The sequence below is a fragment of the Morchella sextelata genome (assembly GCF_020137385.1).
Source record: "Morchella sextelata strain SCLS chromosome Unknown scls_26, whole genome shotgun sequence".
In the NCBI taxonomy this organism is placed as follows: Eukaryota; Fungi; Ascomycota; class Pezizomycetes; order Pezizales; family Morchellaceae; genus Morchella; species Morchella sextelata.
In genome coordinates this window covers 835354-862149 of record NW_025408641.1, presented here as the reverse complement: position 1 = coordinate 862149, position 26796 = coordinate 835354, and the positions used below count along the sequence as shown (strand labels likewise).

Here is a 26796-nt window from a genome sequence, read left to right as displayed (position 1 = left end):
TTATCGCTCTTACTTTATTTAGACACGACTCTTCTCGGTCCTCTTCCATCCTGGGGAGTATTAATCCAGCGGGTGCCAGTCTATTAACAGCCAGTCCTCCTACTACAACAAAAGACCCATACTATCTGTTCGATATCTGGTAAGTAGCTGGTATTTCCATGTCAATCGGCCCCTTATGGCATGAAAGGACGCGATAGTCATAGAGACATCGAATCACATCGCCCCAAGAAGAATCAGCGCCCAACCACCGAGAGCCTTTAGGGGCAAGATTTGACACTGCATGTCATTTTGGTGAGGGGAATATGTCGAGATCCACAGGGCAGTGGTGGTCGTCGTGCTATCCTAGATCCCCATAGACTCTTTCGTTACCTCCAATACAGCGCTGTGAGGCGGCAGTATCTTCTTATGCGTGTCCTACGCCTCCTCAAGCATACATGTAACTGTGGGGGCGGGGTCTTTCTCGATAAATATATCGGTCAACCCCATACCCATACCATGTACATACCGGTAGTCACCAGCCAGCGCCCCATAACACGCAGATTCTCAGAAAGTTAGGATTCTCGGATGCTGTGATGGTAGATGAAGTGGATTGACACTCGTGCTGGCTGCTGCGGCGGTGCGTCATGGCGTGTCACTCGCGCTGTGCTGCGGCTCTGAGAGGGAGGAGTGTTCTCGCTAGTGTTTTCTGGGTTTTGATTTAGACGGTGGGGTGGGTAGAGGGAGGGTTTGAGTGTAGTTGCGGCATATGGCCGGATGGTGGGGTGGTGCGTACGTTGGTGCGATGGTACGGTGTCACAGCATTACTTTTTGTGTATTTATTGCCCCCCTTTTTTTTGAGGGGCCTGAGGGCCTTAGTGGGGTATGTGTGATATCGATCAGAGCTCTCTGGCAGGCCTACAATCGCAGATCGAACTATCTTAGCTTCTCGCTCGTTATTTAGCCAATTAGTCTCCCCCATGGTCAGGGCCGGATGTAGGATTAGGCTGGTTTAGCGAAACTTTTTCGGGCCATATGTATTCTTTTATAGTATAGTAGATAGATATAGTAGATGTAGACCGTGCACGCAGCAACCACGACAATAAGAGCTATAAAACTTCCAACGTCGCCTTATACCCATCCATCCGTCAACAAGACATCGCAATACTAGAACTATACGCCCTATCCGTTCATCAACCACGTACGTTATTCCACTGGCTAAGTGTGTATACCGTTAGCTAAGGGCAGCAAGATTTCTAAATGGAGCGATCTTTTAGAGGCCCACGCTGGGTTAAATGCATATGGTTTGTTGATGTCTGAACTGTTTGCTGTAACTGACTATTTTTTAGCTATGTTTAGTGAAGAAAGATTGGATGACAGTGCTACATGTAGTTACACAGAGAATGCTCCCCTCCCATCTCCATCTAGTATCAATGCTTCCCAACACCCCACGCAGGAGACGCTCAAGCAGAGAGGAGGAGGGGGTCTGGAAACCGCTAATATTCTCCTCAAACCGAAGAGGTCAACAGTGCCGCCCTGCTCATCGGCTCACTAGCTTCATGAGAGATGGATGCCCATAGGTTACCGCACAACTGAACTTCTGATTAGACTCTTCACTAACTTGAAGAATAACTAGGTGTGCGCTTGGTCGGCGGCTCTATGTGAGTCTTTGAAAACTCTTCTTGTCAATGATAAATTCTACAGCCTCCTAATGCAGATGAAGTAGCCAAGCTATGAAGACTTTAAGCCGTGTGGAAACAGAAGAAAAAGACTAGGTTCAAGGAAAGAACAAAAGCTGGTCAGCTCGGTTTCATCTTCCAGTAGGGCACCACTCAACTCAGGCGAATTGGGCCACTAGTGCGTTATTGCAACTCCAGCATATTTTTCAAGCATAGAAGGTGCTGCACCTATATGTAGTTCTATGGATTATGGCCAGGTAGGACTCCGGGTTTGCAACTATTTCTGTCACGACCTCGAATTTAGAACACCGTCGAGTGATAGTTGGTGACCGAAGACCTTCTAGTACATTTATGGTCACACTACTACTGCTATAGGGGACAGTTTGCGTACCCGCCTCGTATCTACAGGATTAGCGAGATTTATAGTCGATTCATCGATTTGAGGGCGTAAAGATTCACTGAAATCGTGCTCCATTTCTTGGATTATCTCTTTAATTTGAAAATAAAGATCATAACTAACTAAACTACATAACTACCTGCGCGAACAGCACGGGAAAAGAAATAAAGATGTCTCATACACTCTAGTCAACCTATGACATGATTACATGGACACTGTTAAACGACAGGGTGTATAATGAAAATGAACCGTAAACCCGCAAAAGAAACAGCAAAAGAAAGACAGAGTGCGTTATATAACTCAAAAAAATGAACCTACGTCAAAGATGAACGGGAAAATGCAAATAACACTACTAGATATGGATGTAGAGTGGGTGCACAGCGTCTATTCTCATTGTAATAGATACTGAAAACTAACCTACTTAACCTGTCATGTACTCAAAGAAAATCGCCCATACCAGAATAATTAACAGGGCGATAAAAACCGAAAGAAAAAAAAAAAAAACGAAGACCTAAGCAATAAGGGTATCTCAAAATTAGCAGGCATTGCCCCGTTGCGCAAGAAAGCCCACCGCAATCAATTTCACTCGCCATACCTTGCCTTCCACATCCTTTGGATCCTCTCCGACACTTGGACAATCCACTCCAACACCTTCAGCCCCACTCCAACCACCTCTTCCCCATCAACGAGATCCACGGTATTCACCTTACCTTTACATTCCTGGCACCTCAGCCATGTCGGAAACCTCAGCCTCATCATCCTTCCTCTACACCACACCCGCTTTGCACAGCATACACAAGCGCCATGGCCGCACGATACATATACAACCTGAATATTTCTACGCTTGCACACACCACACACATTTTCTCCGAGCACAAACGCCGGATCCCCTTCCTCAGACTCGGAGCCTAGATCATATTGTGGCGGCGGCTGATAGACCTCCGCTTTCCCTCCCCCCTTACTTGGAAATCTTTGCATGATATCGTTGAAGCCTGTACCCTCCTTAACTTCCTCCTTCTCTACGACAGGTACTCCATCTTCAGAATCACAATGATCAAGATATGGATCATGATATATATCACTTGCCTTCTCATCGTCCTCAGATATGTCGTGCTCGGAGTCGAGTTCGTCATCGCCTATCGGGTAGTCGCGTTCTGTATCATCGTAGTCCATGTCACAATTACAATACCACCTGTGATTTTCTTCCCAGGGATTTTTATACTGGCGGCGTTCTTCTTTCCATGATTCTGCGTCGTCAGGGTCTTCCTCATGCTCACGTATAAAGTCGTCGTCGTCCATTGGTGTGAGTTAAGAGTTGTAGTATGTTGTTACCGGTTTAGCGGATTTGGAGCTTGGATATCTGATAGTGTGAACTTTGCCAGCTACTGCGGGAGGGAGGGTTATATATACGGACTCGGGTGAGTCTTCCCAGTAAGTCCTGTCAGCTTTGGAGAACATGAAACACTCTTCGAGGGTTGCCATTGAATGTGGAGTTCTTTCTTGCACATGCGGAGTGTTACTCAAATGATAGGAGGGAGAACGCGTAATTGGTGGCAAGCCCATAATGGTACGTGGGTGTGTATGTGGTTATACATATTGTAATACCGAGCAAAACTCGATCTCTTTGGTCTCGTACTCGCAATTACTACGCTATCTACTGAAACTGGTCAATTACTTATGACTACTAACTATAAAGACACCCCATGTGGCTAGCATTGATCGCCTTGTGATTTAGGATTTGACTAATTGGAATTAAGATATTTGTTAGAATATTTCCCCATTGAATTGAGCGCTATATCCTGTGCGGGCTTGTGTAGCGTAATCATGGAATATCACTCGTTCAAGGGAAACAGTTGATTGGTTGTCATGTTGCAAGGTGACCAATCTTTCCTGGAAATTTGTATAATATTTAAGGGCTACTTCTGCCTAACATAAGTGGGTACACTGAAAATCTCCGGCAGGTGTTGGGTGGGGTGGACCGGTGGGGGGGGCAAGCATTCTATGGCGGGTGTCGATCTGATAAAACCGTTCGCACAGCCAAATTCTTACTCTGATCGAAGTACTTTCGGGCCTGGGAGTTAAGTCCCCGGGTTGAGTTATTTTTATATGGGTTTATACGTGACATGATTTTTATATCATTACCAGGAGTTATTCTCCGGGGTTATTTATGATGGTCTAGAATATCTCATTAAGGGAGTCTAGAACTTACTATTGCCACATATTTTTAGTATATATAGTTCTATTATTTTACTATCATGTCGAATAATCAAGAAAATAATTACTGTATTTCCGCACATAAAAAACTACACGAAGATCAACATTGCTGCCGAGTGAGACCTTGTGATTACAGTGTTCGCACCATAATAAAATAAACGTGTTATCCATGAGTGAGTTTGATTTATCAAGTGATGTGTTTCTATTGTACGTATTGATACCATACCAAAAGCCTATGGTCAGGCCAGGCCAAATTTGACGCTGTGGCTCGGGGTTTCAGCTTCACATTCACGATTCACGAGATCCGTCTGATTCACAGTGTGGATATTAACCATAATTATAATCTCGGTCACTCAAGCCTAGGGTCAAACTCCGCACAGGCGCTTTCATTATTCTCACCTTAGTACCCATACCAATCTATAACTAACACCTAGTTATAGCGTCGCATTCAAGCCAGCCTAGACTCAGTACGTACCACTACCACTCAGCATCTAACCCGAACAGATAAACCGCCATACATCCCCATCCTCTCGGCCCCATATAGCACACCATGTCCGAGATCCTCAATCTGAACATCCATAGCAGTAGCAGTAGCCCGTAGAAGACCCTGACTTTCGTGCCCCCTACCCAAGCGAGGAATATGGCAGCGAGCCAAGTGTAGTTGCCTCGATACCATAGTGCCGCCATTAGGAGGATGGTCACGAGCTTTGTGTACATTGGTATGAGCGAGTGGTGACGGTGGTGATGGTGATGTATGGGTGCTGGTGGGTTGTAGGATGGGAGGTACATGCCGGTTATATGGCCGGTGAGCATGAGGATTATGGTACTTGGAAGGGTGACTGGAATGGACGGTGCGGTATTCGAACAATCAATGGCTGAAAGATATAGGTCCCGAGTCTTGAAAAATTTGGGCAAGGGATGGGTGGTGCTGATGTGGTACAGGTGTCGTGTTCTGAAGGTTTCAAGTGGGTTATCTTTTTAAACTCTTATGTATAGCTTGAATAGTGTATGTGACCACATGAAAACACAGCATGCCTAACCTGGATACGTATATAAGACACTATAGTGCCTGCATTCTGAAATTTATTATTCACACCAGTCACTTCACCGCCTATCTACTCATCCATAACAATTACACTCGCAAGATTCAATCTACCATAACTCTAAACATGAGCACTTCAAATGATACATCGGCATCTCTTAGTGACCGCCTCCTCGCCCTCTTCAATACCAGCGTCGATTCAATCGATACCTCAATCGAGGCCTTAATCGATACCTCCTTCACCTCCAGCCCGCCAGCTTACGACGCCATCATTCACAGCACTCTCAACGATATGGAATCCGTCTTCACTGAGTGGGAACATGATCACAACCTCAGCTTCATCACCTCCGTCATCCACAGACGCCGCACTCAGCTTCTCGAGACCGGTAGCTTCACCTCCGGCGATGAGGACTTCCTTGCCTACCATGCTCCACCCTCAGAGACCGCTTCTGATGCCACTGAGCCCGACGTCCCCGATGATATGCTGTGTACTATCTGTGGGCGCCGCCAGATCAGCGTCCAGTTCCGCGATTGTGTCCATGCGTCGTGCAAGGACTGTGCGAAGGGTATGTGGCGTGCGAGAATCCAGTACGACGGTCATTTTCCAGACTATTGGCATTGCCCGTTGTGTAGGAGGTATGTTTATGAGGTGAAGGAGATTCGTGCGAAGGATGATGAGGGTGAAGCTAGGGAAATAGCAGTCATGGAGTGGATTTTGGAGGTTTCGAAGAGCGCAAAGGAGATGGTTGTGGATGTGCTGGAATAGACAAAAAAGCTAAGGCAAGTCGTGAAGGATGAGAAGATAGGCTAGGCCTATATAAAGACTATTTGAACGCATACGCTTCTCGTATGCGTCGTCGAAAGGAGAAGATTTAAATGATACGGAATAAATTGCTACTACTATCGGAGTTGTCAGTACTTCTCAGTGATTAACAAAGAATTCTTCGCGGTTGAAACCCAAGTTATAAACACCCACCAAATATCAACGTAAAATATATGCCGGCTATGCGGACGGAAGAAGGCCTGACTGCATTTTTCTTTTGATTTTGTTTAGTGAATTGGTGTATGCCTATGTCTAAATAGTACACACCTACCTTCACCCAAGCAAAGCCCCTTATTGTCTATTTTCCCATCGAGTATGCCATTTATGGAGTAATTCTTTGTAGGAATTCTTTAAGCTTCATGTGTTTCTTCTAGAGATGATGTAGCTATCAGATCTTGTCACACTTCCCCTCACGAGAGAGGAATCATGGAGCTCAGCTACTTGATGTAAGGTGCAATATATTATGGCCTATAGTACGGCCTGCCAGCTGGGAATGATATTCAATCGAATGTCCTGTGAGAAGTTGATTAATGAGATGTAGTATGTGCTGTAGACGTAATAAAGGATTTGAATAGCAATGGATCTCATCAGCCAATTAGCAATCCTTCAACCACAAGGTTAATTAAGATATTGTCGATATATCTGGAGGAGATCGAGATAAATGGTGCAATGTATATGTCAATACCAGAAGTACTCGATATGATAGTTGTGGCCATGAATCATCACTCGGTCTAAGGGACACATAACTAATCTTTGTGTTGATATTTCTAGCTTTAAGGTGCAGTGTAGTTTGCTATCTACAACTACCGTACGTAGTTTGAAGTCTTTGAGCTTTTCGAGCCTTTGTGGCTACATTTAGGTCGAGTTAATATTTATGATAGATTATACATCTGTTATGAGTACTTTCTAGTACTAGGCACCATATGTCGACTCACCGTCTCGCACAGTTACGGTTTGCTATACATGACTCATTAGCAGCACAAAGTCCTCTTACCATTAATTATTCCTGCCGTTACACTACGTTCTTTCTACACCACGATTCTCCACCCGCAGTGTAATGAAGAGAGCTACGTCTACATTCAGTTTTTGCTAGGTATTTACACAAGTATCCACACCTGCGCCTCTGGCTCTCCTGCCACAATTTTAAACCTCCGTATACTATGAAGTCTTCAGTCATTCAAGAGTTACTATGTACTAGTTCACTAGTTGTGGACCCCCGGGCGTGCGCGTGGTGCTTATGGTCATCCTGGCTTTCGACTGCTCTTTTCTACATCCCACTGACTTCTCTATCCTTTATTAACGCTTCAATAGAACTGATCATTTAGAGGAACGTGGCATGGGAGCTCCCAAGGAGTGAAGAAGACTACGGAGTTTTGTCCATCCAGAGCGAGAAACAGGCGAAGGCTGTTTTTAGACAAGAAAATTTCGGTTTGAAGGTGGCTATTATATGAATTACGCTATTTCACATATGGAGTGAACTGTCTTGAAAGCAAACGGAGGCTTGAAGATCATTGTGTACGCACACTTTTGGGTTTATTCACTGGTGTTCACATCACTTGATGTCACTCGATTGATGCAGGAACCCGACCTGCCTTAATTTCAAGAACAACAACCAACTCAGCTCTCGGTATTCCTATTGATACCATAGAGGAGTAATTTACAGTGAACTGCGCATACGGAAATGAAGCCAGAGGTTAACCTACCCCCGAGCTTATATTATGGGGGATTATCTCGCTAATTGCATATTGTTAACTGCGTAGCATTGTCTTCATATTTTCACTCATAATATCAATGGTATTAGTCGTCAGAAGTAGTGTTCTTTCATGCTGCCAGTATGAAAACGTTAACAGCACTTGAAACCCAACGGAAAATATACCCCACCGATTGAAAAGGCATATTTCAAAACCTGAAGATCTATGCATGAAATTCATCATAAAAGCCCTCATACCGGTGCAAAAGACCTTTAAATATCACACACTCTTACTCTAATCAAAGCATCATCTCAATCACACAATCACACCAGCATTAACAACAACTATCAAATACTAAATACCCACCCACGTTCCAAATCAACACTCAAATACTAAACCAATACTCAAAAACCACTCAAAAATACTCAAAATAATGTGCTTCACACACACCGTTCTCCCCGTTGCACCAATGTGCCCCGTGCCTGTCACCAGCACGGAAAAATTTCCCAAGAGGCCCAGCAACGTCAAGTCCGCGCGCACGCCAGCAAGATGGATTTGCTGCCGTTGTGAATCGGCGAATACATATTATTTGAGACAGTGTATGGACTGTCTCCATAACAAATGTCGTGATTGTTACCGTGAATACTAGTAGAGGCAGTAGAGACAGTATTCGGATATTCGAGGGATGAGGTTAAAGTGTGGAATTTTTGCATGGAGAGGAATATTTAGAGGTTAGCGATGAGAGATTAGGCGATATTAGATGATATTAGATGAGATGTTGGACGAGATATTAAATGAGTGATAGATAGAAAAGGCGAGAAAAATATAAAAAAATATGGTGGGATTAAACTTGTTTGGTTGGTCTGCATACGCGTGCTTTATTGGTTTATTGGATTAAGCGTAGCCACGTGCTGCGTGTCCTAGATATTTGGCTAAGAAACTTTCATAGTTCTGGCCGAGGCTAGGTACCTCTGGTACTTGTGCGCTTAGAGAAATTCGTGAGAGAGAGAGAGAGAGAGAGAGAAGGAGAACTAAAATCTCATAGGCTTGCGTATTTGGGTTTCTTTTTGATCGTCCTATGTAACGGAGAAAGTGGCCACGCAAACCACCTTGCTCTGCAATTTGACCAATAAGTACATATGTAGTCGCCCTCCCACCCCAGTCCCAACTCTTACGTTACTTCAGTACTATCGACCGCCGGCTTCCTGAATAAAATTATATGATTTTTGTGCAAGCCGAGTCTTCGGATAGAAGAGAAGGTGCGAGTTTTCTGTAAGAGAATGGGGGGTGGAAAAGCTGGGTATAGCTAGGGAGACTCTGCTGAGAAATCTGGTGCAAATATGGGCGTTCCGCCGGTGGCTAGGGAGAGCGAAGGGCTTTCGCCGCTACTGTGTTGATCCATTTAGCGTATCTGCATACCCCGTTTTTGGGGCCACGGAATGATAGGCGGACAACTACTTGGTACGCTAATGATCTATGATTATATGCATGTTACCTAGATTACTACCGGAGTCAAAACTTAAAACGATAGGTATATATATGTGTATATCGTTACACGTTCAGAGGGATACCATATTCTATGTGCCGAAATCCAGATTAAGGGCCAGGCAAAGGGTAGCTATAAAGACACAACAAGGAGCTTCGCCTAGCTGAGTCTACTTTGGAATATATCCCTGCCGAAAGCCTAGGGCTCCTAATTAACCACTGGCTGCCAAAGAATCTACACAGAATAGATATAGCAGTCCACCAACCAGCATTGTCCGTAACCGTTTCTACCACCAAATTTTGTCCCAAGAGCTGAATGCCAAGTAGCCCAGACACAGTTCCTTGGCGACCTTCGTCGAGTGAGACATTGTGAAGTATCCTTTTACCCCCGAGCTTGCGCAAAGACCATTCCCCGTCCTAAAGGGTAAGAGAAGGTGTAGATTTATAACTAACGGTTTCTCGATGGAATTTTAATTCCGAACTGGTAGTGTAGCTCGTTTAGCCAAGCCTCCCCCCTTAAATATTCGTTCGAAATTTCCAATGGCTGGTTAAATAGCCTCTATGTTAGATCTGAAACTCCAGGTCGGCCTAGAAGCAGCTGTATGGAACATTCCTGGTTTTAGATGAAGATACTGGTCTCTGAGCCCTTCTTTAAAAATGAGCTTCATAATGGAGCAGATATTCTATCTGTAAAGACCTAATGGAGTTGTAAAAAAGAGATGGATTAAATTCAAAACCAAATAATTAGGGAATTGCTAATTCTAAGAGGAAACTTGCCTAGCAAAAGATACAGCTGTACAGATGCACCAGCGCCCGAGTGCAAAGAAGGATTGAGGACCGACATCCAGCCTGAACAAAGATGAATCTTATAGCTTTACATTTCATTAGCAAATCTCATAGGGACACTGAGCTCCTGGATTTCTGATTGGCGTTCTCATAAGTAGTAGTGATTCAACCAATACTTTTTTTGAGTAACATTGTGTGGAAAAAAAGATATTCTATCTAAGTTACTAGTAACAGAAGGGTTGATGGGACAAACTGTATGGTATCAAGCCTAGGTACGAGCAGGGTCCATTCAATTGTCGGTTACATCACCGGCTTAGTCATAGCTCACCCCTTGCTCTCAGAGACACACCAGCGTCATGCAGCTTACAACTTTATTTGTACTGCACCGAAACATCTCCAGAACTTCCACGTCGAGCTTCAAATTTCCCCAAAGCTTTTATCGTCCCCAGCGAGAAAAATAGCAACTTGCACAGTTATGCCTTCAGATAGTGATGGCACTGCCATCCCCACTATGGACTCTGACGATATTCCAGAGACCACGATGTCAAGGGGGAGACCTCTACTTTTACCCACGGTAGGTGTGGGGACTTCCGATTTTTTGATGAAGCTTTTGAGAACTAACACAGAGGAGGGTCGTAAATTACGGCATCTGAACGGGATCGTGGTGAGGAATTTGACGACTTCGACGGCACCTTCACGTGCCAGAGGGAAATCAACCGATGACGACTTTCTGGCAGGTGCCTGGAGAACAGCGAGCAAGACGCTCGCTGCTACTCAACAGGATGAGAGCGAATCAAGCCTGCACCACTCGAAATCGTCAAGCGACCTGTCTTCAGAGAGACCACATTCGAGGCGACGTAGTACGCGTGGGTTGGACGGCCCGGTACAGAAGCAGAAGCGACTTGAGGATATGAGAATGTCCGATGTGTTCTTCTCGCTGCATGTTGCAGAGCTTGGAGGTGGGTGCTACTCCGATTTATCCTCTATTATTGATGGCGAACGAGCGTACTGAGTTGAGAGTCCTCTCTTTTGCGTGTGCGACACCTAGATGATCCAATATACATTAGCGAAGTTATTCATAAGTCAATGGTACGTGAGTGTTTTAGATTAAAGCAACGGGGAGAGGAAGCTAACAACTTAATAGAATCCGAACTTCCAGTCGTTCGAGTTAACAAATGCCGGAGCGCATATCTCGAGACGGGACGTAGTAATTGTCAAATTATGGGCTGGCGTCAGCGAACAATTTCAGCTTATTGTCGAGTTGGACATTGCACTATCGTCGTTAAGGTTTATTGGGAAAAGTGTTGGTAGCTCTTTCCCTCACTACGCGACGGGTAATAACTGACGTAACAGCTTGAAAACTTTCCGTACCCGTTTTCTACAAACTGCATTATTTTTTCCCTATCCGACGGAATCTATACTGTAGTTAACGATCTCCCAATGCCGCTACCAAAAGAGCTTCGGACTGGTGGCCACAATATTTCAAACTCTATTTCATCATTGTCGTTCTCCAGCGAGAATACAATTGTGCACTCACACCTGCCCTCGTTTCAAAAATTCGATTTACTAATATTAATATTCATATAGCCATCCACCTCTTACGACACCGTGATGAAGCTCAATAACCTCGAAGAGTGCATTAACGATGCTCAAGTGACTACCGCAAAGGTCTCCTCGCAAATAAGCGCTCTTCTCACTCGTGAAGCAACTCCTCTATCTCTGCTCAAGTTGACCGCTGCCGCAACCTCTCGCCGTGATGCGGCCAAAAAAGCTCTCGCAGCCGAGAAAAAACGCCTAGAGAGTGTCACCGCTCGCCGTGATAATCTCTTGAAGAGCATCAGCTCACGCAGAAGCGCTATGGCACTCGGTAAAGAAAGTCAATCAACTAGCGAAAAGTTCCTCGAAGAAGCCACCACACAACTCGAGAGATCTCGCATTGACCTTGCAGAGACAAAGAGTGGCATCGAAGCTCAGAGGCGCCGCATTGTAAACGACTTGCAGCAGATCTATCCTATTGAGCCGACCCCTGAGCATTCGTTGGGATTCACGATTCGGGGCTTGTATCTACCCAATACGGACCATGATGATCATAATGATGAGGTTATCTCAGCAGCTCTGGGCTACACTGCTCGTATGGTGTATCAGCTGGGTTATTACCTGGGCACATATCTACGGTATCCGGTACAGCCAGTGGAAAGTAACTCATTCATCATGGATCCAATCAGTGTTATCGGTGGCGCGAGAACATTTCCCTTATGGATGAAAGGAAGTTTACATTTCCGGTTCGAGTACGGAATCTTCTTGCTGAATAAGGATATTGAGCAGGTAATTTCCCCCAAACCCATCATAGCAGCCGGTAACTAATACAATCGTGATGTGGCATAGTTGATGAGCCGCCAAGGTCTCTCAGTAATGGACCTACGCAACACGCTCCCAAACCTCAAGTACCTTCTTCTATACATGACTTCTGGAAATGCGCCCATGTAACCTTCCCCCCACACCATCTAATCTCCTCGTTTACTAAGACCTTCAGCTCCAGTCTCGAAAGGGAACGCCCCTCGTCGCCATTCATCCAGAACCTGCGCCGCAGACAATCGGAACGTTCTCCAAACGGGAGATCCGTAAGCCCGGCAGGCAGCACGCATGCAAGAAGAACCATGTCGCTGGACGTTCCCAAAAGAGACTTTGTGGATTTGACAGACTTGGTTGATAAAGGAGAAGAGACCTACACTAGCACCGCCACAGCAGCGTCTGTTGTCGGAAGCTAGGCATAATTGCTTTCATATATTTTTTTTTGTTCTTTTGCTTTGGGGATGGGGGCATTAAAGGAGAACAGGTTGTGGAAAAAATTACGGGTAATCGGTAATGATCAAAAGTTTGACTTTTTAGTTTGGGGAAAGGGGGGGGGGGGGGGGACAGAGGAAGGGCGTTTTAGAGTTTAATTTTTCTTTTTTTTTTTTTTTTTGCTTCCTTTATATATACCTTTTTTCTTTTCTTTTCTTTTCGGCGATATTCCCTTTTAAATACTTGACGGGCATGATGGGTTCTATTCATGATCATGAGGAAATGATGCGATGCATGAAAGCACTAGGAGATGCTTTGTAATTACATGTACGCACGGAGGGTGGGACTTACTGTATCTAACTTACACTGTATGTACAGTCTATCAGCTACATATATACGAGATTTTTACTCTCGCTTCTGAGTATTGCCATCTCTAGATAGTAATGACCCGGAATGAGAAGGCAGAAAACAGCCAAGACCTTCGAGTGATCACATGTGATTGCATAAAATCAAACCCACATGACAATATTCTTGGATCTTGTAGTCCGAGGTAGGTCCTTTTAACCCCACTTTTCTCTAACCATACATGATTGACTAGAAACTCTTGCCGCGCGTAGACCGCTCACGCACATCATATTAGCAGCAGAGGTAAGAAAAACCGTGTAGATGGGTTATGTGTGTAGGAGCAGATTCGTATCCTTGTAGCTAATAATAGTCTACTTGATCTAATGAATTGAGCTTGCATAATTCAAGAACACAAGATATATAACTCACGAAACCATAAAATCGATTTAAGTAGAAGGGAGAACAAAAAGCCGAACTATAAGAACATAATTTCCCTACCCAAGGAGCAAAAAAAAACCAGTATTGATATGAATTAATAACAACAGATACATGAAAATAGCTGCTGTATCAAATTCTAGAGCAGAGAAAAAATATGCTGTCATTTCTCGTAAAACAAGATGTAAAAAAAAACAATGTTTGTCAGACCCATCCGGTGTTTTACTTGCCCTGATCAATTAAAAGAAACCCCTCAACGAATTTATGAGTACAAGTCATCATCTTCACCACCTGTGCCAAACCCGGCACCACCAGAGCCACCAGTGGCCGCACCCTCGCCCTCACTTGGGAAGCGGAAAGTGTTCATACCACCTGACTGCTTCATGCTTTGAGCAAACGCCTCGTAACGCCTGACCTCAACATCACTGACGGAACGTCTGGCAGCACCCATGGCCTCCTCGAAATGAGCCTTGGTAAGCTCTGGGACGGGGTCCTCGAGCTCAATATCATCCATCTCAGTATCTCCAGCATTGTCCTTCTCCTTGCTGGCCTCAATTTCGGCAGCAATTGCCTGCTTGATGGCCAATTTAACAGCACGCTGGGTAACGAAACCCAAATCGGCACCAGAGAATCCGTGCTGTAGAACGTTAGTATCGCACTATAAAGTCAAAAAAAAAAACATGGGGATAGTTACAGTCTTTGAAGCGATGTAGTTCAAGTCGACATCAGGGGCAACAGGTGTGTTCTTAAGCTGGGCCTTGAGGATAGATATTCTGGATGTCTCATCGGGAAGAGGAACGTAGACCAAAGTGTCAAGACGACCTGGGCGGCACAAGGCAGCATCCAACTAAAATCTGTTAGAATTGCCATATAAATAAAATAGAAACGAGGCTGAAAGGGCTTTTACCTGTTCGGGACGATTGGTGGCACCAATAACGAAAACGTTCTTCTTCACACCCATACCATCCAACTCAGTCAACAACATGTTTACGACACGGTCACTGGCACCGCCGGCATCACCCATGGATCCACCACGGCTCTTGGCAATGGAATCCAACTCGTCCAAGAATACGACACAAGGAGCTGCGGCACGAGCCTTGTCGAAGATGTCTCGAATGTTGCTCTCAGATTCACCGAACCACATGGACAACAACTCGGGTCCCTTGACGGAGATAAAGTTGGCAGCGCACTCGTTGGCGACGGCCTTAGCCAACAAGGTCTTACCAGTACCGGGAGGACCATAGAAGAGGACACCACGAGACGGTGACATTCCGAATTTGAGGAACTTGTCGGGGTGCTCCACAGGGTACTGTACTGACTCGATGAGCTCGGCCTTGACACCCTCGAGACCACCAATGTCGTCCCAGCGAACATTGGGAACTTCGACAACGGCAACCTCGCGCAGGGCTGAGGGGTTGCTGACACCGAGCGCAAAACGGAAGTTCTCCATAGTAACACCAAGTGAGTCTAGAACCTCGGCATCGATGGTGTCCTCATCCAAATCGATCAAGTCCATCTTCTCACGAATCTGCTGCATTGCTGCCTCTGAGCAAAGCGATGCAACATCAGAACCAACATAACCGTGGGTTTCTGATGCAATTTGTTCCAAATCGACACCCTCAGCAAGCTTCATGTTCTTTGTGTGAATTTGCAAGATCTCAAGACGACCGGTTGGGTCGGGAATACCGATGTCAACCTCACGATCGAAACGTCCAAAACGACGAAGAGCAGGGTCAATTGAGTTAGGTCGGTTGGTGGCAGCCATGACAACGATGTTGCTACGAGCCTTCATACCATCCATCAAGGTAAGAAGCTGGGAGACAACTCTTCGCTCGACTTCACCATTGGTCTTTTCACGCTTGGGGGCGATAGAATCGATTTCATCAATGAAGATGATGGAAGGAGAGTTCTTCTCTGCTTCCTCGAAAGCTTTCCTAAGATTTGACTCTGACTCTCCGGCCATCTTACTCATAATCTCGGGACCGTTGATAAGGAAGAAGAAACTTCCGGTTTCGTTGGCAACAGCACGGGCCATTAGGGTTTTACCAGTACCAGGAGGTCCATACTAATAAAATTGTTAGTAAAGGTACTTTAGAAAAGGGTTATTTGGGAAATTACCAGAAGAATACCGCGTGGAGGCTTGATACCGATGCTCTTGAAGAGCTGGGGATGTCTCAGCGGCAGCTCAACCAACTCTCTGATCTGTGCCATCTGCTTTCTGCAACCGCCGATATCATCGTATCCAACCTCATTTAGGTTACCCTCCTCGTCCTCACGGTTTAGAGGCTCTCCCTCACAGTGGATAACTGTGTCTTGAGCAACGATACCATAGTCTGGAGGATCAAGCTCAACAACCTTGAACTCTACCATTCGCATACCACCTCGGACTGTGAAGAGATCACCCATTCGCACAGGTCGGTAGGCTTCAAGGAAATAGGGCTTAAGGTAAACGTCAAAGAGAGAACCCGTGAGTCCCTCAACAGTGTCTGCAATGGGAAGAACAGCAATGCGTTTCGCCTGCGAAAAAATGTTAGACAGTTTAGTAATTTATTCCTCGAGTAAAACTTACGTATTTAATATCGGGGCAGGGATGAACTGTGATGACATCTCCTCTATAAGTTTGTTAGCATCTTTCCAACATCCAGGACTTGGTTCAACTTACAGCCTGACGCGCAAGTTATTTCGGACTACACGGTTAACTCTTGCAGATCCATCATCGAGATCATCGTCGGCCAGAACAATTAAAACTGTGTCTTTTCTCTTCTTTCCCTTGACAAGGACAGTGTCACCACGGAAGAGTTGTAACGTCTCCATGGTGTTGTTTGATAAGGCGATGATACCTACATGACGGTTATCCATTAGCGGCAATCCTACCGATAACGATGCGGGGCAACGAACTGTTATCATCATTCACAGCATCGGTAACGATCAAGCTATTTGGCTTCTTCTTTTTCTTCAAGATGGCGGTGGCAACATCATCGGCCTTATTTCCACAAATTAGTATACAAGAGCTGGAGTTGCAACCTCTCATCAACCGAGGCGAACAGGTGGATTCTCACATCTTTTGGCGGAGCACCGGATGAGTCCCTGAAGCGCAAAGAGATGGTTAGTAGATGGTTCTAGGAACAAATGCTGATGACGTTTATTGTAAGATGCAAGATGAAGGGAACATGATGATGAACATACCCCAAGTTGACCTTCTTCTTCTTATCTTCGTGATCCGGCATATTGGATTCTTTTTAGGTGGAATAAATGTGTTTTTCTGTAGATGGATGAAATAAAGAAGACAAGGAGAGAATGATGGGTGTGTAGATGTGATGATGGATAGAAGAAAGGTTTGGGGGGGAGGGGAGGTTGAAGAAGTAAGAGAGGTGCTGGGAGAGGTGTTGAGGGAGGCGGATTTAGACTGGGAGCTTCGTTACCTCAGCCAGCCAAGAAGAACCCCGCCGAACTTCATCGACGAATAGCATGTAACAAACCTGTCCCCCACATCAACTCAACCTGGCTATCTGGCTTTATGCACATGAAATTGGTTTAATTCCTATCACTGATTTGTATCCGCGATAAAGACTGGCTCTTGGGCCTTAAGTCATTCTAGAATGCTCATAGCTCTCGCTGTTTACAACGCGCTTCCGCCACAATGCGGCTCTGAGATGTGGCTTTGCCCCACTTTCCGAATTGGTTGCCTAACTCAATATCTGTCCTTACACAGCCCAAAGTTGGGATTTATGACTCTCAAGTGGGAAAAGGCGTTGGATTACCAAATTCTACGCCTGGAAGCTTCCATCTCGCTGAAGGTAAAAAGTGTTTCGTAGGTATCTATCAATAATGATGGGGCAGCTGGAGTACATGCCATGATGATAGGTACATGTATTTCAGTTCCCCATAGCCCTGGTAAATGGATTCGATTCTAATTCTGCCGGTAGATAGCTTTGGCCAATCAAACGAGGTGGCAATAGCAAAGGATTTGCAAGGGTCCTTTGGACGTGCATGATAAAAAAAAAAAATGCAAGCCCGCAATTGTTTGCCACTAAGTACATGAACCGGTCGACATTACAAACTCGGGCCGGGTCCTTCCAGAAGAAGCTCTCCCCAGATGCTACGAGAACCCCAGCTACACGTAGATACCACGCTCTAGTCCTACCCTATCGAAAGCCCGATGCATACAGACATATGCGCACTCAAACTTCTCTATCCAAATTTCAGAGGTTATGCACGCAGGCTGTCTGAATATGATACCAGCCGGGTGAATTCAGCGGGTTATCGAATATTTCAAGATATCAAACCGAAAATATTATAGCTCAATCTCAGGTAAGTTAGTAAAATCAATAGCACCTCTTTTCCCTTTAGATTATAGCCTAATACGTATATACATATGTACCGCTTTTTCTATTATTACTGAAGATAAAGAACTTGGGCTGAACGTATTCATCGAGTGATTTCCCATGATCCGATGCTATGATAATTGATTGATTGATTACTTTATTAATTGTATATATGATCGATGCTATGATAAGGACTGCAGCTAACCTTCACAACAACCACAGGTGTAGAAAAACCTCTAGTATTATAGAAACTTTGTATATATTGACTACGAATCCTATTGATCCAGCGTTTAGAACCCGAGAAAAGTCATGCACGCACGCACCTACAAGTATATTATTGGCCATGTTTTGCACTATGAGTATTCGGGGTTGTTCGACCTAGACAGAAGATTTCCATTCTTCTTCCCCACCATTAATCCCATTCATCCTCCCCAAGTACTGACTATGATTAAACCTGTCGAGTACATACATGTATTATTTGATATTTCGAACATCTCTCTACCAAAACACCTAAAAAGACTGAAATTCAAGCTACCAGACTGCGCAACCCGAAACATTCTAGTGATGTGCCTCAATTGAAGCTGAATATTCAAAGCAATTTATTTTAAATTGAGCAGTGTATACATGTGTGTTGTTCAGCTAGATGCGCGCTCATTTGTTGGATTTGAGCATGATCTCGTTCGAAAACACCCATGATAAAAACGTTAATCAACACCTCCACAGCTGCAAGATATTCTTAATGATAGTATCATGATATCCCTAAGTATCATCTTTAACAACTTGAGCTCTGGGTTTAGTTGCAGGGAATCCGAAGCTTAGTAAAGTACCCTGCCTCTCCATCAACTTGATAGCCTTCTTGGTTGTGGCCTGTCTAGCTTTCTCTCTTCTGAGTTCAGCCTTCTTCGCCGATGCCCTGGCTTTCGTTAACTTCTCGTCAGCTTGGTGCCGTCTGTTTTCCTGCCCCACGTCTGAAGTCCGACGGCGAGAGCGATATCTTTCATTTGACTCCTTCCTCGCTTGCTTGCTTGTCATCGGAGGAGGTGGGGGGAGTACCGGGCCCAAAACAGTGCGTTCCATGCAATATGTCGAAATGCTGAGCTGATGATAGTCCACTTTGGTCGTCGTTTCGGAGCCTATTCACAATTTAGAGAATGAGTCATGAGCCAAATAGATGTTTTAACCTACCTTCCATCGGGTGGTGCTTTGAAGATTGAGAAACTGCCATAATTGCGGATGGGAATGGCGAGTAGAAGACGGGGTCCAATACCGCCCTTTTTTTTAAAGACAAAACTCCATGTACGTGTCATCTCTCGACGGAAATACCTGTTCAAAAGTTAATGACAACAGGGAGACAGCTTTCAGACCCGGATATATTGACATATACACAAGCATACTCGCCATGTATGCACCTGATTGATTGATTGATAATTCATTAATTGCCATGTATGCACCTGTGATATATACACATCCCATCTTCTATCTCCAAGTGTAGCAGACGGATATTTGGTGAGAAAAACTAGTCCAAGAGGTGAAGAGGCCAGTACATTACAACGATATTTTTTCCATCTTAGGCCCAGTTTTCCGCTGAAGGTATATTGCGAGTTATCAAAAAATTATCCGGAAGCTTATTGTGTATAGGAAAAAATTAACAACTTCAACGTCGACCCTCCCCCACAACGTCAACCACCAGGGGAGAAGACAAGAGATTTCGTTTTTGTGATTCCTTAATTATGCCTCTGTTATCTTAGGCTTCAATACGAACTCGATTGAAGCAGGTAGTTTCAAAAACTTGGTTATTGCAGCCAATCTGATAGCCCACAATAGTATTCCGACGGAGGGAGGGAGGGAGGCATCTACCACCGGGCCGGGGGTTTAAATTTGAGTCGAAACATGAAGGACCTTACAACTTTTATTTGATTGTCTTTACCCCATTCAACTCACTTACACAGGTACATCACCGGTACGAACTGACCATGGGGGGGCGAGAATAAATACACACAGGACAAGTAGATTACATGCAAGTACTTGAAGCATCCCATACCCACGATTACATGCAGCTCCTCCCTCCCCTGTGATTGAAAACCATCGACGTTACGAACCCAGCACCTCCATCCCAGCCCGGCCTTCCCCTCTACGAAATAGATCAATTTTTTTTTCCATATCAATACAGCCTCCAGCCCTCCAGCCCATTGTACCAAATTTAACCAGCTCTTTTTGTTTTGTGTAACCCCCTTAAGCTGACGAAAAGATGAAGGCAATGACCACCCCACGTACAGAACCAATTATGTACAAAAAAAAAAAAAAAAAAAAGTGAATCCCCAATATATAAGGAAAAGAAGAAAAAATAAAATAAGAGTGGAGTTTGAAAAGAATAGAACCGGACCGAAAAGAACAACCAAGAGAAGAGAGAAGGTGGAAAGGAAGGACAAGATGCTCCCGTTTTTTTTTTTATTTCAATATCACTACTACGTATTTAATACCCTCAGAATATGATGGCTAGAAGCGCGATTAAGCTTGTCCCGGAGGTTTCGGCAGGCCCTATAAAAAAACATCAGCAAAACCGTCCTCACCCAGCGCCAATGCTCTCCAAACCGGGGGGGGGGGGGGGTTACTCACCTCTGTAAAGATCTTACTCAAGCTCGTCTTCATCTGCTCCGCCGCCTCCCTCTCCATATTCTTCTGCTCCATCATCATCTCATCCTTATGCTCCGCAATATGCTTCTGCGTCTCCTCATACATCTGCTGTCCCCTCTCCCTCGCCAAATCCATGAACGTCTTCTCCTCATCCTCCCTCCTCTTCTTCGGCGGCGCCATCCCCAGCGCGCCCATCAGCACCTCCCCCAGCGACCCCTTCTTCTGCGCCCTCTCCCTCTCAACCCTCTTCTTCAGCTCCGCCCTCGCCAGCGCCTCCCTCCTCGCAAACTCTGTCGCCACGTCCTTCTCGCCAAAGTCCTCAATGACCGGGCGCACATCGCTGATGCCCATCGCCGCAATATACTCCAAGAACGGGATCAGCTTGACCAGCTCCTTATCGTCCGCGTCGCCCGTCCACGGCTTCATCTTGATTGTGTTATTCGGGTTCATCGCCCACGCGTCCGGGTTCGTCTCCAGCATGATGACCTTCGACAGGTCGCGGTTCAGGTAGTTCAGGTCCTTGATATACTTCCCATCCTTGTACCGCGTGTGCGAGCGGAACAGCGGGTACATGATGTACCCGGGGTACTGATCCATCTTCTGTATGACGGGGGCCGCAAACTGGTCATGCTGGTTCGCAAACACCACAATCTCGTAATAATTAAACAGGTACGCCAAAAAATAGTCCAACCCGGGGCGCTTCGCAATGCGCCACCCATGCTCGCGGTCCCACGCGCTATGCACGCACAGGTCCTCGAGCGCAATGACGAGCGTGTACGGGCGCGAGTAGTCCGGGTGCGGGTCGGGGAGCAACTTCTCGAACGGCGGCTCGTTGTAGAAGTCGAGCACGTTCTGCAGGCGGGCCTTCAGGCGCGCGTAGAACGCGGAGGCCGTCCAGCCGTTGGGCACGGCGGCCGTGTCGTAGATGGTCTTCTCGAACTCGTTGAGGTCCTGGCCGAGGTAGATTGCGCCGCCGACGAGGGCGGCGAGGAAGGAGACGAAGACGAGGCGGGCGAGGCGCTCGCGCTTGCGGTCCGTGGACGAGACGTAGGAGGGCTTGGGGAAGGGTTCGTCGCCTTTACCGCCGCCGCCGGTGCTGGTCTTGGGGGGGGGTTCGTCGCCTTTACCACCGCCGCCGCCGGTGCTGGTCTGTTTGGCCGTTGGGTCTGCTGCATCGGAGGTTGGGGTGCTGGAGGAGGAGGAGGAGGCGGCGGCGGCGGCCTCGTCCTGGGAGAGTGGTGAGGCATTGGCCTCTGTGGGGATGATGGGGTCGGCGTCGGCGGGGTCCACGTCCTTGCTCGGGTCGCCGCCGGTGTATGGTCTTCGTTTCTTGAGGGCATATGTTCGTGACTGCTGCTGCAGGGTGCTCAGGAGCAGTGGGCTGTTCCTGGGAAGGATGGCAGGGCACCTCCGGGGGACAGCGGCCATTGACGGCCTTGACGCCAGCAGGGAGCGGGTGAGAGCTCTGGCGAGCATGTTTGGGGGGGGTTCTGTGGATGTGTGGGCCGTGGGCAGGCGGCGGATGGATGGGGGAGGTCTGGTGGCAGTGGTGGGGTAGATATCGAGAGATTGGATTGTAGATATCGATATCTAGGATCTGCTGCTGCTGCTGCTAATATTTGTTGTTGATGAGGTAATTGGGTCTTGGTAGGGTTCTGGTTTTTTTTTTCGCAGCAGGGATTGAGAGGACGTCAGTTATGTAGATGGTTAGAAGGACGATGTCTGAAGTAGCTCTAGAGTAGATCATAGATAGAACGATAGATATGTCTGAACGATCACTCACTCGCCACAGCTCTTCTCTTCGCTTCTCTTCTCTGCACTGCACTGCACCGCACTGCACCGAACTGCCCTCTCTCTCTCTCTCTCTCTCTCTTTCTCTCTCTTTCTCTTCCGCCACAGCTGAGACTTGACCTGCCTGGCTGTATGTGTGCAAGTAAATCTTCAATCTGCGGCTCTTCTTTCTTTCTCAGCTCAGAGCGGGGCAGCGCAGCCGAGGGAGGGGACACGGGCCTTGGCGACTTTTCCACTTTCGGGTTGCCGGAAGACGATTGCATGCTAGAGATTGGATGGAGGTTTGACACAGACCGAAACAGAGCACAACCTCTCGGGCTCTTCTGGCTGGAATACGTACTCGGGAGACTTCTTCTTCTCGCGTCTGCTTGACTGGAGGTATATTGCCTGGTCTGCGTGGTTGGTTGGCGATATACTGTATACTGCACGTACTCACCTCTCTCCAGCAGCACACAGGATCACCCGCCATCCACTCACATCTCCACCACACACCTGCATGCAATCGTGAACCCACCCACCAATTGCCCTCTCTCTACCATACATACATACATACATACATACATACATAAAACCCCACCACCCCACCACCCCGCCATGGCCTCCTACCTCCTCCTCCGCGCCCACCACGCCCTCATGTCCACCCTCACGCCCGACTCCTCCACGGCGGCCCCGGCCCCGGCCCCCACCCCCCGCCGCACCATCCGCATCGGCTCCCGCAAGTCCAAGCTCGCGCTCATCCAGACCGAGCTCGTGCGCAGCCTGCTCATCGCCGCGCACCCGCACCTCGACTTCGAGATCGTGTCCATGACCACCACGGGCGACAACAACCAGACCAAGCCACTGCACTCATTCGGCGCGAAAGCGCTCTGGACGCACGAGCTCGAAGAGCTCCTGCTGGACGGGAGGGTCGATATGATTGTGCATTCCCTCAAAGGTCCCCTCTCCCCCTCCCCCTCCCCCGCCTCCACGCAGCAGACAGCAGCTAACGCAGCACAGACATGCCCACCCAGCTCCCCCACCACTGCACCCTCGGCGCCATCCTCCCGCGCGAAGACCCGCGCGACGCCCTCGTCATGAAAGCCCCCTCCCCCCACAGCACCCTCGCCTCCCTCCCCGCCGGCTCCACAATCGGCACCTCCTCCGTGCGGCGCAGCGCCCAGCTCGCCCGGCGCTACCCGCACCTCACCTTCCAAGACGTGCGCGGCAACGTCGGCACGCGCCTGTCCAAGCTCGACGACCCGGACTCGCCCTACGCCGCGCTCATCCTCGCGAGCGCCGGGCTGATCAGGCTGGGGTTGTCGCATCGGATTACCGCGCCGCTGGAGAGCCCCGTGTTGCTGCATGCTGTGGGGCAGGGCGCGCTGGGGATCGAGGCGCGGGAGGGGGATGACGAGGTGGATGCGCTGCTGGCGCCGCTGCGCGATGAGAGGACGGCGCTGGCGTGTCGTGCGGAGAGGAGCCTGATGCGGACGTTGGAGGGGGGGTGTTCGGTGCCTATTGGGGTTGAGACGGCGTGGGAGGGCGGGGTGTTGAGGATGAAGAGTGTTGTGGTGAGTCTGGATGGGGGGGAGGCTGTTGAGTTTGAGGGCGAGATGGAGGTTGCTGGGGAGGAGGAGGCGGAGGAGATGGGGAGGGTTGTTGCGAGGGGGCTGGTGGAGAGGGGGGCGGAGGAGATATTGAAGAAGATTAATCTGAATAGGGAGATTGTGGATGCGTAGAGAGGGAGGGGGTGTAGATAGGGGGAATAAAAAAAAAGGGCAATCTTCACTTCGGATTTTTCGTCATTGTCTCTAGTTCTGTGGTTGTGATTTCTTTGTAGCTAAACAAAAACACACAACGTATCATTGACCTCTCCCCTCATACCTCTCCCTGCCTACACACTATAATACCAATAACCCAAACCCCTAACCCGCTCCAACCACAATCAAGCATGAGTGGCAAGCCATGAACCACCGAGTGAGGCCCCGTGCGTGGGCGAGCAGCAATACATGGTGAACGGATCATTGACCGCTTCCCCTTTGGGGGGGGGCTTATGTCTCAGAGGTGAGACTTGGCTGTACAGGGACTACTATTTTGGGTGGTATTGTTACGATTTGATATATATATACTGAGACGGTCATTTCTGCCAAATGAATCTTCCGAGGGTGGTATTGGATGCAATTAACACTGGAGTGCGATATATTATTTCGGCTTGATCTGGCATTTTCTATACCACACCGCCATACCATACCAGTGATATCTACAGCGTCCACCCCCCCCCACTCCCTCCAAAGCAAAAAAAAAAAAACCAAGAACCCTCCCCCCCTCCCTTCTCTCCCCCTCCCCCTTCCCCCCCCCCCCCCCCGCGGGCCACCTTGCACCCCCTACAACGGCTTCAGATTAAACGTCCTCCCCCCCACCCCCGCCACCTCCTCCAACTTTGTGCCCAGCTTCACCACCGAGAAGCTCACCATCCGCGGATCCATCTTCAGCGTGCGCCTGATCTCGTTCTGCGTGACGCTGTTTGAGTCGAAGCGCATCACAAAGTACTGCCCGTGCGTGTGGGTGCTCTGGTGCTTGTGGGTCTTCTTCGGGAGGAGCAGGCGCTCCCAGTTGGTGTAGCCGCGGACGACGCCGCCGTTGCGCAGGACGAGCGTGCCGGCGGATTTGGCGATGCTATACGGGGGAGGAGGGGAGTTAGTAGGCGGGGAGAAAGAAGGGGGGGGGGGAGGGGAGGGGAGGGGAGGGGGGGGATGGTACTCTTTGACTTCTTGGAGGGATTGGCCGCGGACCTGTAGGAGACAGAAGAGAGTATTAGTGGTTTGTGCTCTACCCGTCATGCAATTAGAAGCTAGGGCGAGGGACTTACGACGGCGATCAATTCGTACAGCATCTTTACAGTAAAGAAATAGTATAGAGAAAGGGAGAAGGAGAGGCTGCAGGTAGGTATGCGGACTGACGCGTGAGGCTCAAAATTCTTTGCTTCGCCGTGATGGTTTTCTTTTACCGGGGTCGGTTTGGGCGTTTATAGTGGGAGGTCCCCCACACACGTGATCCGCGGGGTCACGGCTCGAGTACGGACGTTCTTGAGACTTCTCAACGAACGAGAAATGTAGATATTGTATTTACCAAATGATGGTGCAAATTAGATCGATTCTTGACTGCTACATGATCATGAAGGATTGATGTATCTATTTTGCGAGGAAGGAAATAGCAGAAATGACCCTTCGAGTCGTCGACATCCACTGGCAATTTGCCTGCTTGACCTCGCTTATCGCTCCTTAGCTTAGCACGTGACCCGCCCCAACGTCTCACCCGGCTGTTCCTGTTTCCCCCAGCTCTGCTCGCCCGCCCGCCCGCCCGCAGCCTCTCCCCAACCACGCATTTCCTTCCTCTCTCGCGCCATTTAGACCCCCTCCGCACCACCACCTAATAATACCCAATACCCTCCCTCATCCCCCCCGCGCAAAACACCACCGCAATGGCCTCCCTCGCACGCACACTCTCCCTCCGCGCCTTCTCGGCCCTCACCCGGTCCGCCCTCCCCGCGCAGGCCCCCCGCGCAACCCGCGCCTTCTCCGGGTCCGCCAGGGTCTACGGTACACCTCCCAAGATACTATTTAACATCCTCCTCAACACCCGCTAACCCGCCCCAGTCACAAAGTTCACCAAAGACCACGAATGGGTATCCCACGACCCGTCCGTCTCCAACATCGGTACTCCCCCCCTTCCACCCTCCCCCTCCCCCTCCCCCCCCCCCTCCCTCCCTCCCCCACCACAGCCACTAACCCCCCCCCCCCCCCTTTCTCCCAGCCACGATCGGGATCACAACCTACGCCGCCAACGCCCTCGGCGACGTCGTCTTCGTTGAGCTCCCCGAGGCCGGCACCGAGGTCACCGCCGGCGACGCCTTCGGCGCCGTCGAGAGCGTCAAGAGCGCCTCCGACATCATGTCGCCCGTCAGCGGCGCGGTCGTGGAGGCCAACACGGCGCTGAAGGCGAAGCCTGCTCTAATCAACCGCAGCCCCGAGGCGGAGGGGTGGATTGCCAAGGTGCAGGTTGGCGAGGGCCAGGAGGCCGAGTTCGAGGCGCTGCTGGGGAGGGAGGAGTATGAGGCGTTCGTCAAGGGGGAGGAGCATTAGGTAGCTTTTTCTTCTGTCTGTTTCTTCTTTTGTGTGTATGGGGGACCGGGGGCGGAAAAATGAAAAAAAGGGGGTTTATAGAGATGGGTAGCTGGCTAGCTGGCTGGTTTGTTGTGTTCGCTGTGATTTTCTGGAGTTGAGGTGATAGATGGCTGTGAATAGTAATACAATACAGCAGCCCAGCAGGTACTCCACAGGAACACATAACCTCCAAAAGCATTACCATGAGTGAATACGAACTCCTAAGCTCAATTGCCATCTCCAAACC

The 26796-nt window shown here is 48.2% G+C and overlaps 8 protein-coding genes across 8 annotated transcripts; 4 read left to right on the top strand and 4 right to left on the bottom strand.

Annotated features, from left to right (window-relative positions):
* Positions 1 to 2634: 2634 nt before the first annotated feature.
* H6S33_008501 (uncharacterized protein) lies at positions 2635 to 3351 on the bottom strand (the record flags this gene model as incomplete). Its single annotated transcript, XM_044839856.1, has 1 exon — positions 2635 to 3351. One exon carries the CDS (start codon positions 3349 to 3351, stop codon positions 2635 to 2637), a length of 717 nt encoding a protein of 238 aa, XP_044688046.1.
* Positions 3352 to 5435: 2084 nt separating this feature from the next.
* Positions 5436 to 6074, top strand: H6S33_008500 (uncharacterized protein; the record flags this gene model as incomplete). The annotated part of the gene is made up of 1 exon (XM_044839855.1): positions 5436 to 6074. One exon carries the CDS (start codon positions 5436 to 5438, stop codon positions 6072 to 6074), a length of 639 nt encoding a protein of 212 aa, XP_044688045.1.
* Positions 6075 to 10568: 4494 nt separating this feature from the next.
* Positions 10569 to 12861, top strand: H6S33_008499 (uncharacterized protein; the record flags this gene model as incomplete). Its single annotated transcript, XM_044839854.1, has 8 exons — positions 10569 to 10667; positions 10725 to 11052; positions 11142 to 11182; positions 11238 to 11396; positions 11447 to 11620; positions 11681 to 12418; positions 12479 to 12576; positions 12633 to 12861. The coding sequence occupies 8 exons, from the start codon at positions 10569 to 10571 to the stop codon at positions 12859 to 12861; spliced, it is 1866 nt and encodes a 621-aa protein (XP_044688044.1).
* A 1058-nt stretch (positions 12862 to 13919) lies between these two features.
* H6S33_008498 (uncharacterized protein) lies at positions 13920 to 16884 on the bottom strand (the record flags this gene model as incomplete). Its single annotated transcript, XM_044839852.1, has 9 exons — positions 13920 to 14294; positions 14352 to 14504; positions 14565 to 15722; positions 15776 to 16174; positions 16227 to 16269; positions 16320 to 16497; positions 16556 to 16640; positions 16717 to 16744; positions 16844 to 16884. 9 exons carry the CDS (start codon positions 16882 to 16884, stop codon positions 13920 to 13922), a joined length of 2460 nt encoding a protein of 819 aa, XP_044688043.1.
* A 3606-nt stretch (positions 16885 to 20490) lies between these two features.
* Positions 20491 to 22092, bottom strand: H6S33_008497 (uncharacterized protein; the record flags this gene model as incomplete). Its single annotated transcript, XM_044839851.1, has 2 exons — positions 20491 to 20520; positions 20599 to 22092. The coding sequence occupies 2 exons, from the start codon at positions 22090 to 22092 to the stop codon at positions 20491 to 20493; spliced, it is 1524 nt and encodes a 507-aa protein (XP_044688042.1).
* Positions 22093 to 23001: 909 nt separating this feature from the next.
* H6S33_008496 (uncharacterized protein) lies at positions 23002 to 24125 on the top strand (the record flags this gene model as incomplete). Its single annotated transcript, XM_044839850.1, has 2 exons — positions 23002 to 23341; positions 23404 to 24125. 2 exons carry the CDS (start codon positions 23002 to 23004, stop codon positions 24123 to 24125), a joined length of 1062 nt encoding a protein of 353 aa, XP_044688041.1.
* A 645-nt stretch (positions 24126 to 24770) lies between these two features.
* On the bottom strand, positions 24771 to 25279 carry H6S33_008495 (uncharacterized protein; the record flags this gene model as incomplete). The annotated part of the gene is made up of 3 exons (XM_044839849.1): positions 24771 to 25062; positions 25147 to 25178; positions 25256 to 25279. 3 exons carry the CDS (start codon positions 25277 to 25279, stop codon positions 24771 to 24773), a joined length of 348 nt encoding a protein of 115 aa, XP_044688040.1.
* A 588-nt stretch (positions 25280 to 25867) lies between these two features.
* H6S33_008494 (uncharacterized protein) lies at positions 25868 to 26528 on the top strand (the record flags this gene model as incomplete). The annotated part of the gene is made up of 3 exons (XM_044839848.1): positions 25868 to 25985; positions 26043 to 26102; positions 26200 to 26528. 3 exons carry the CDS (start codon positions 25868 to 25870, stop codon positions 26526 to 26528), a joined length of 507 nt encoding a protein of 168 aa, XP_044688039.1.
* Between the last annotated feature and the right edge of the window lie 268 nt (positions 26529 to 26796).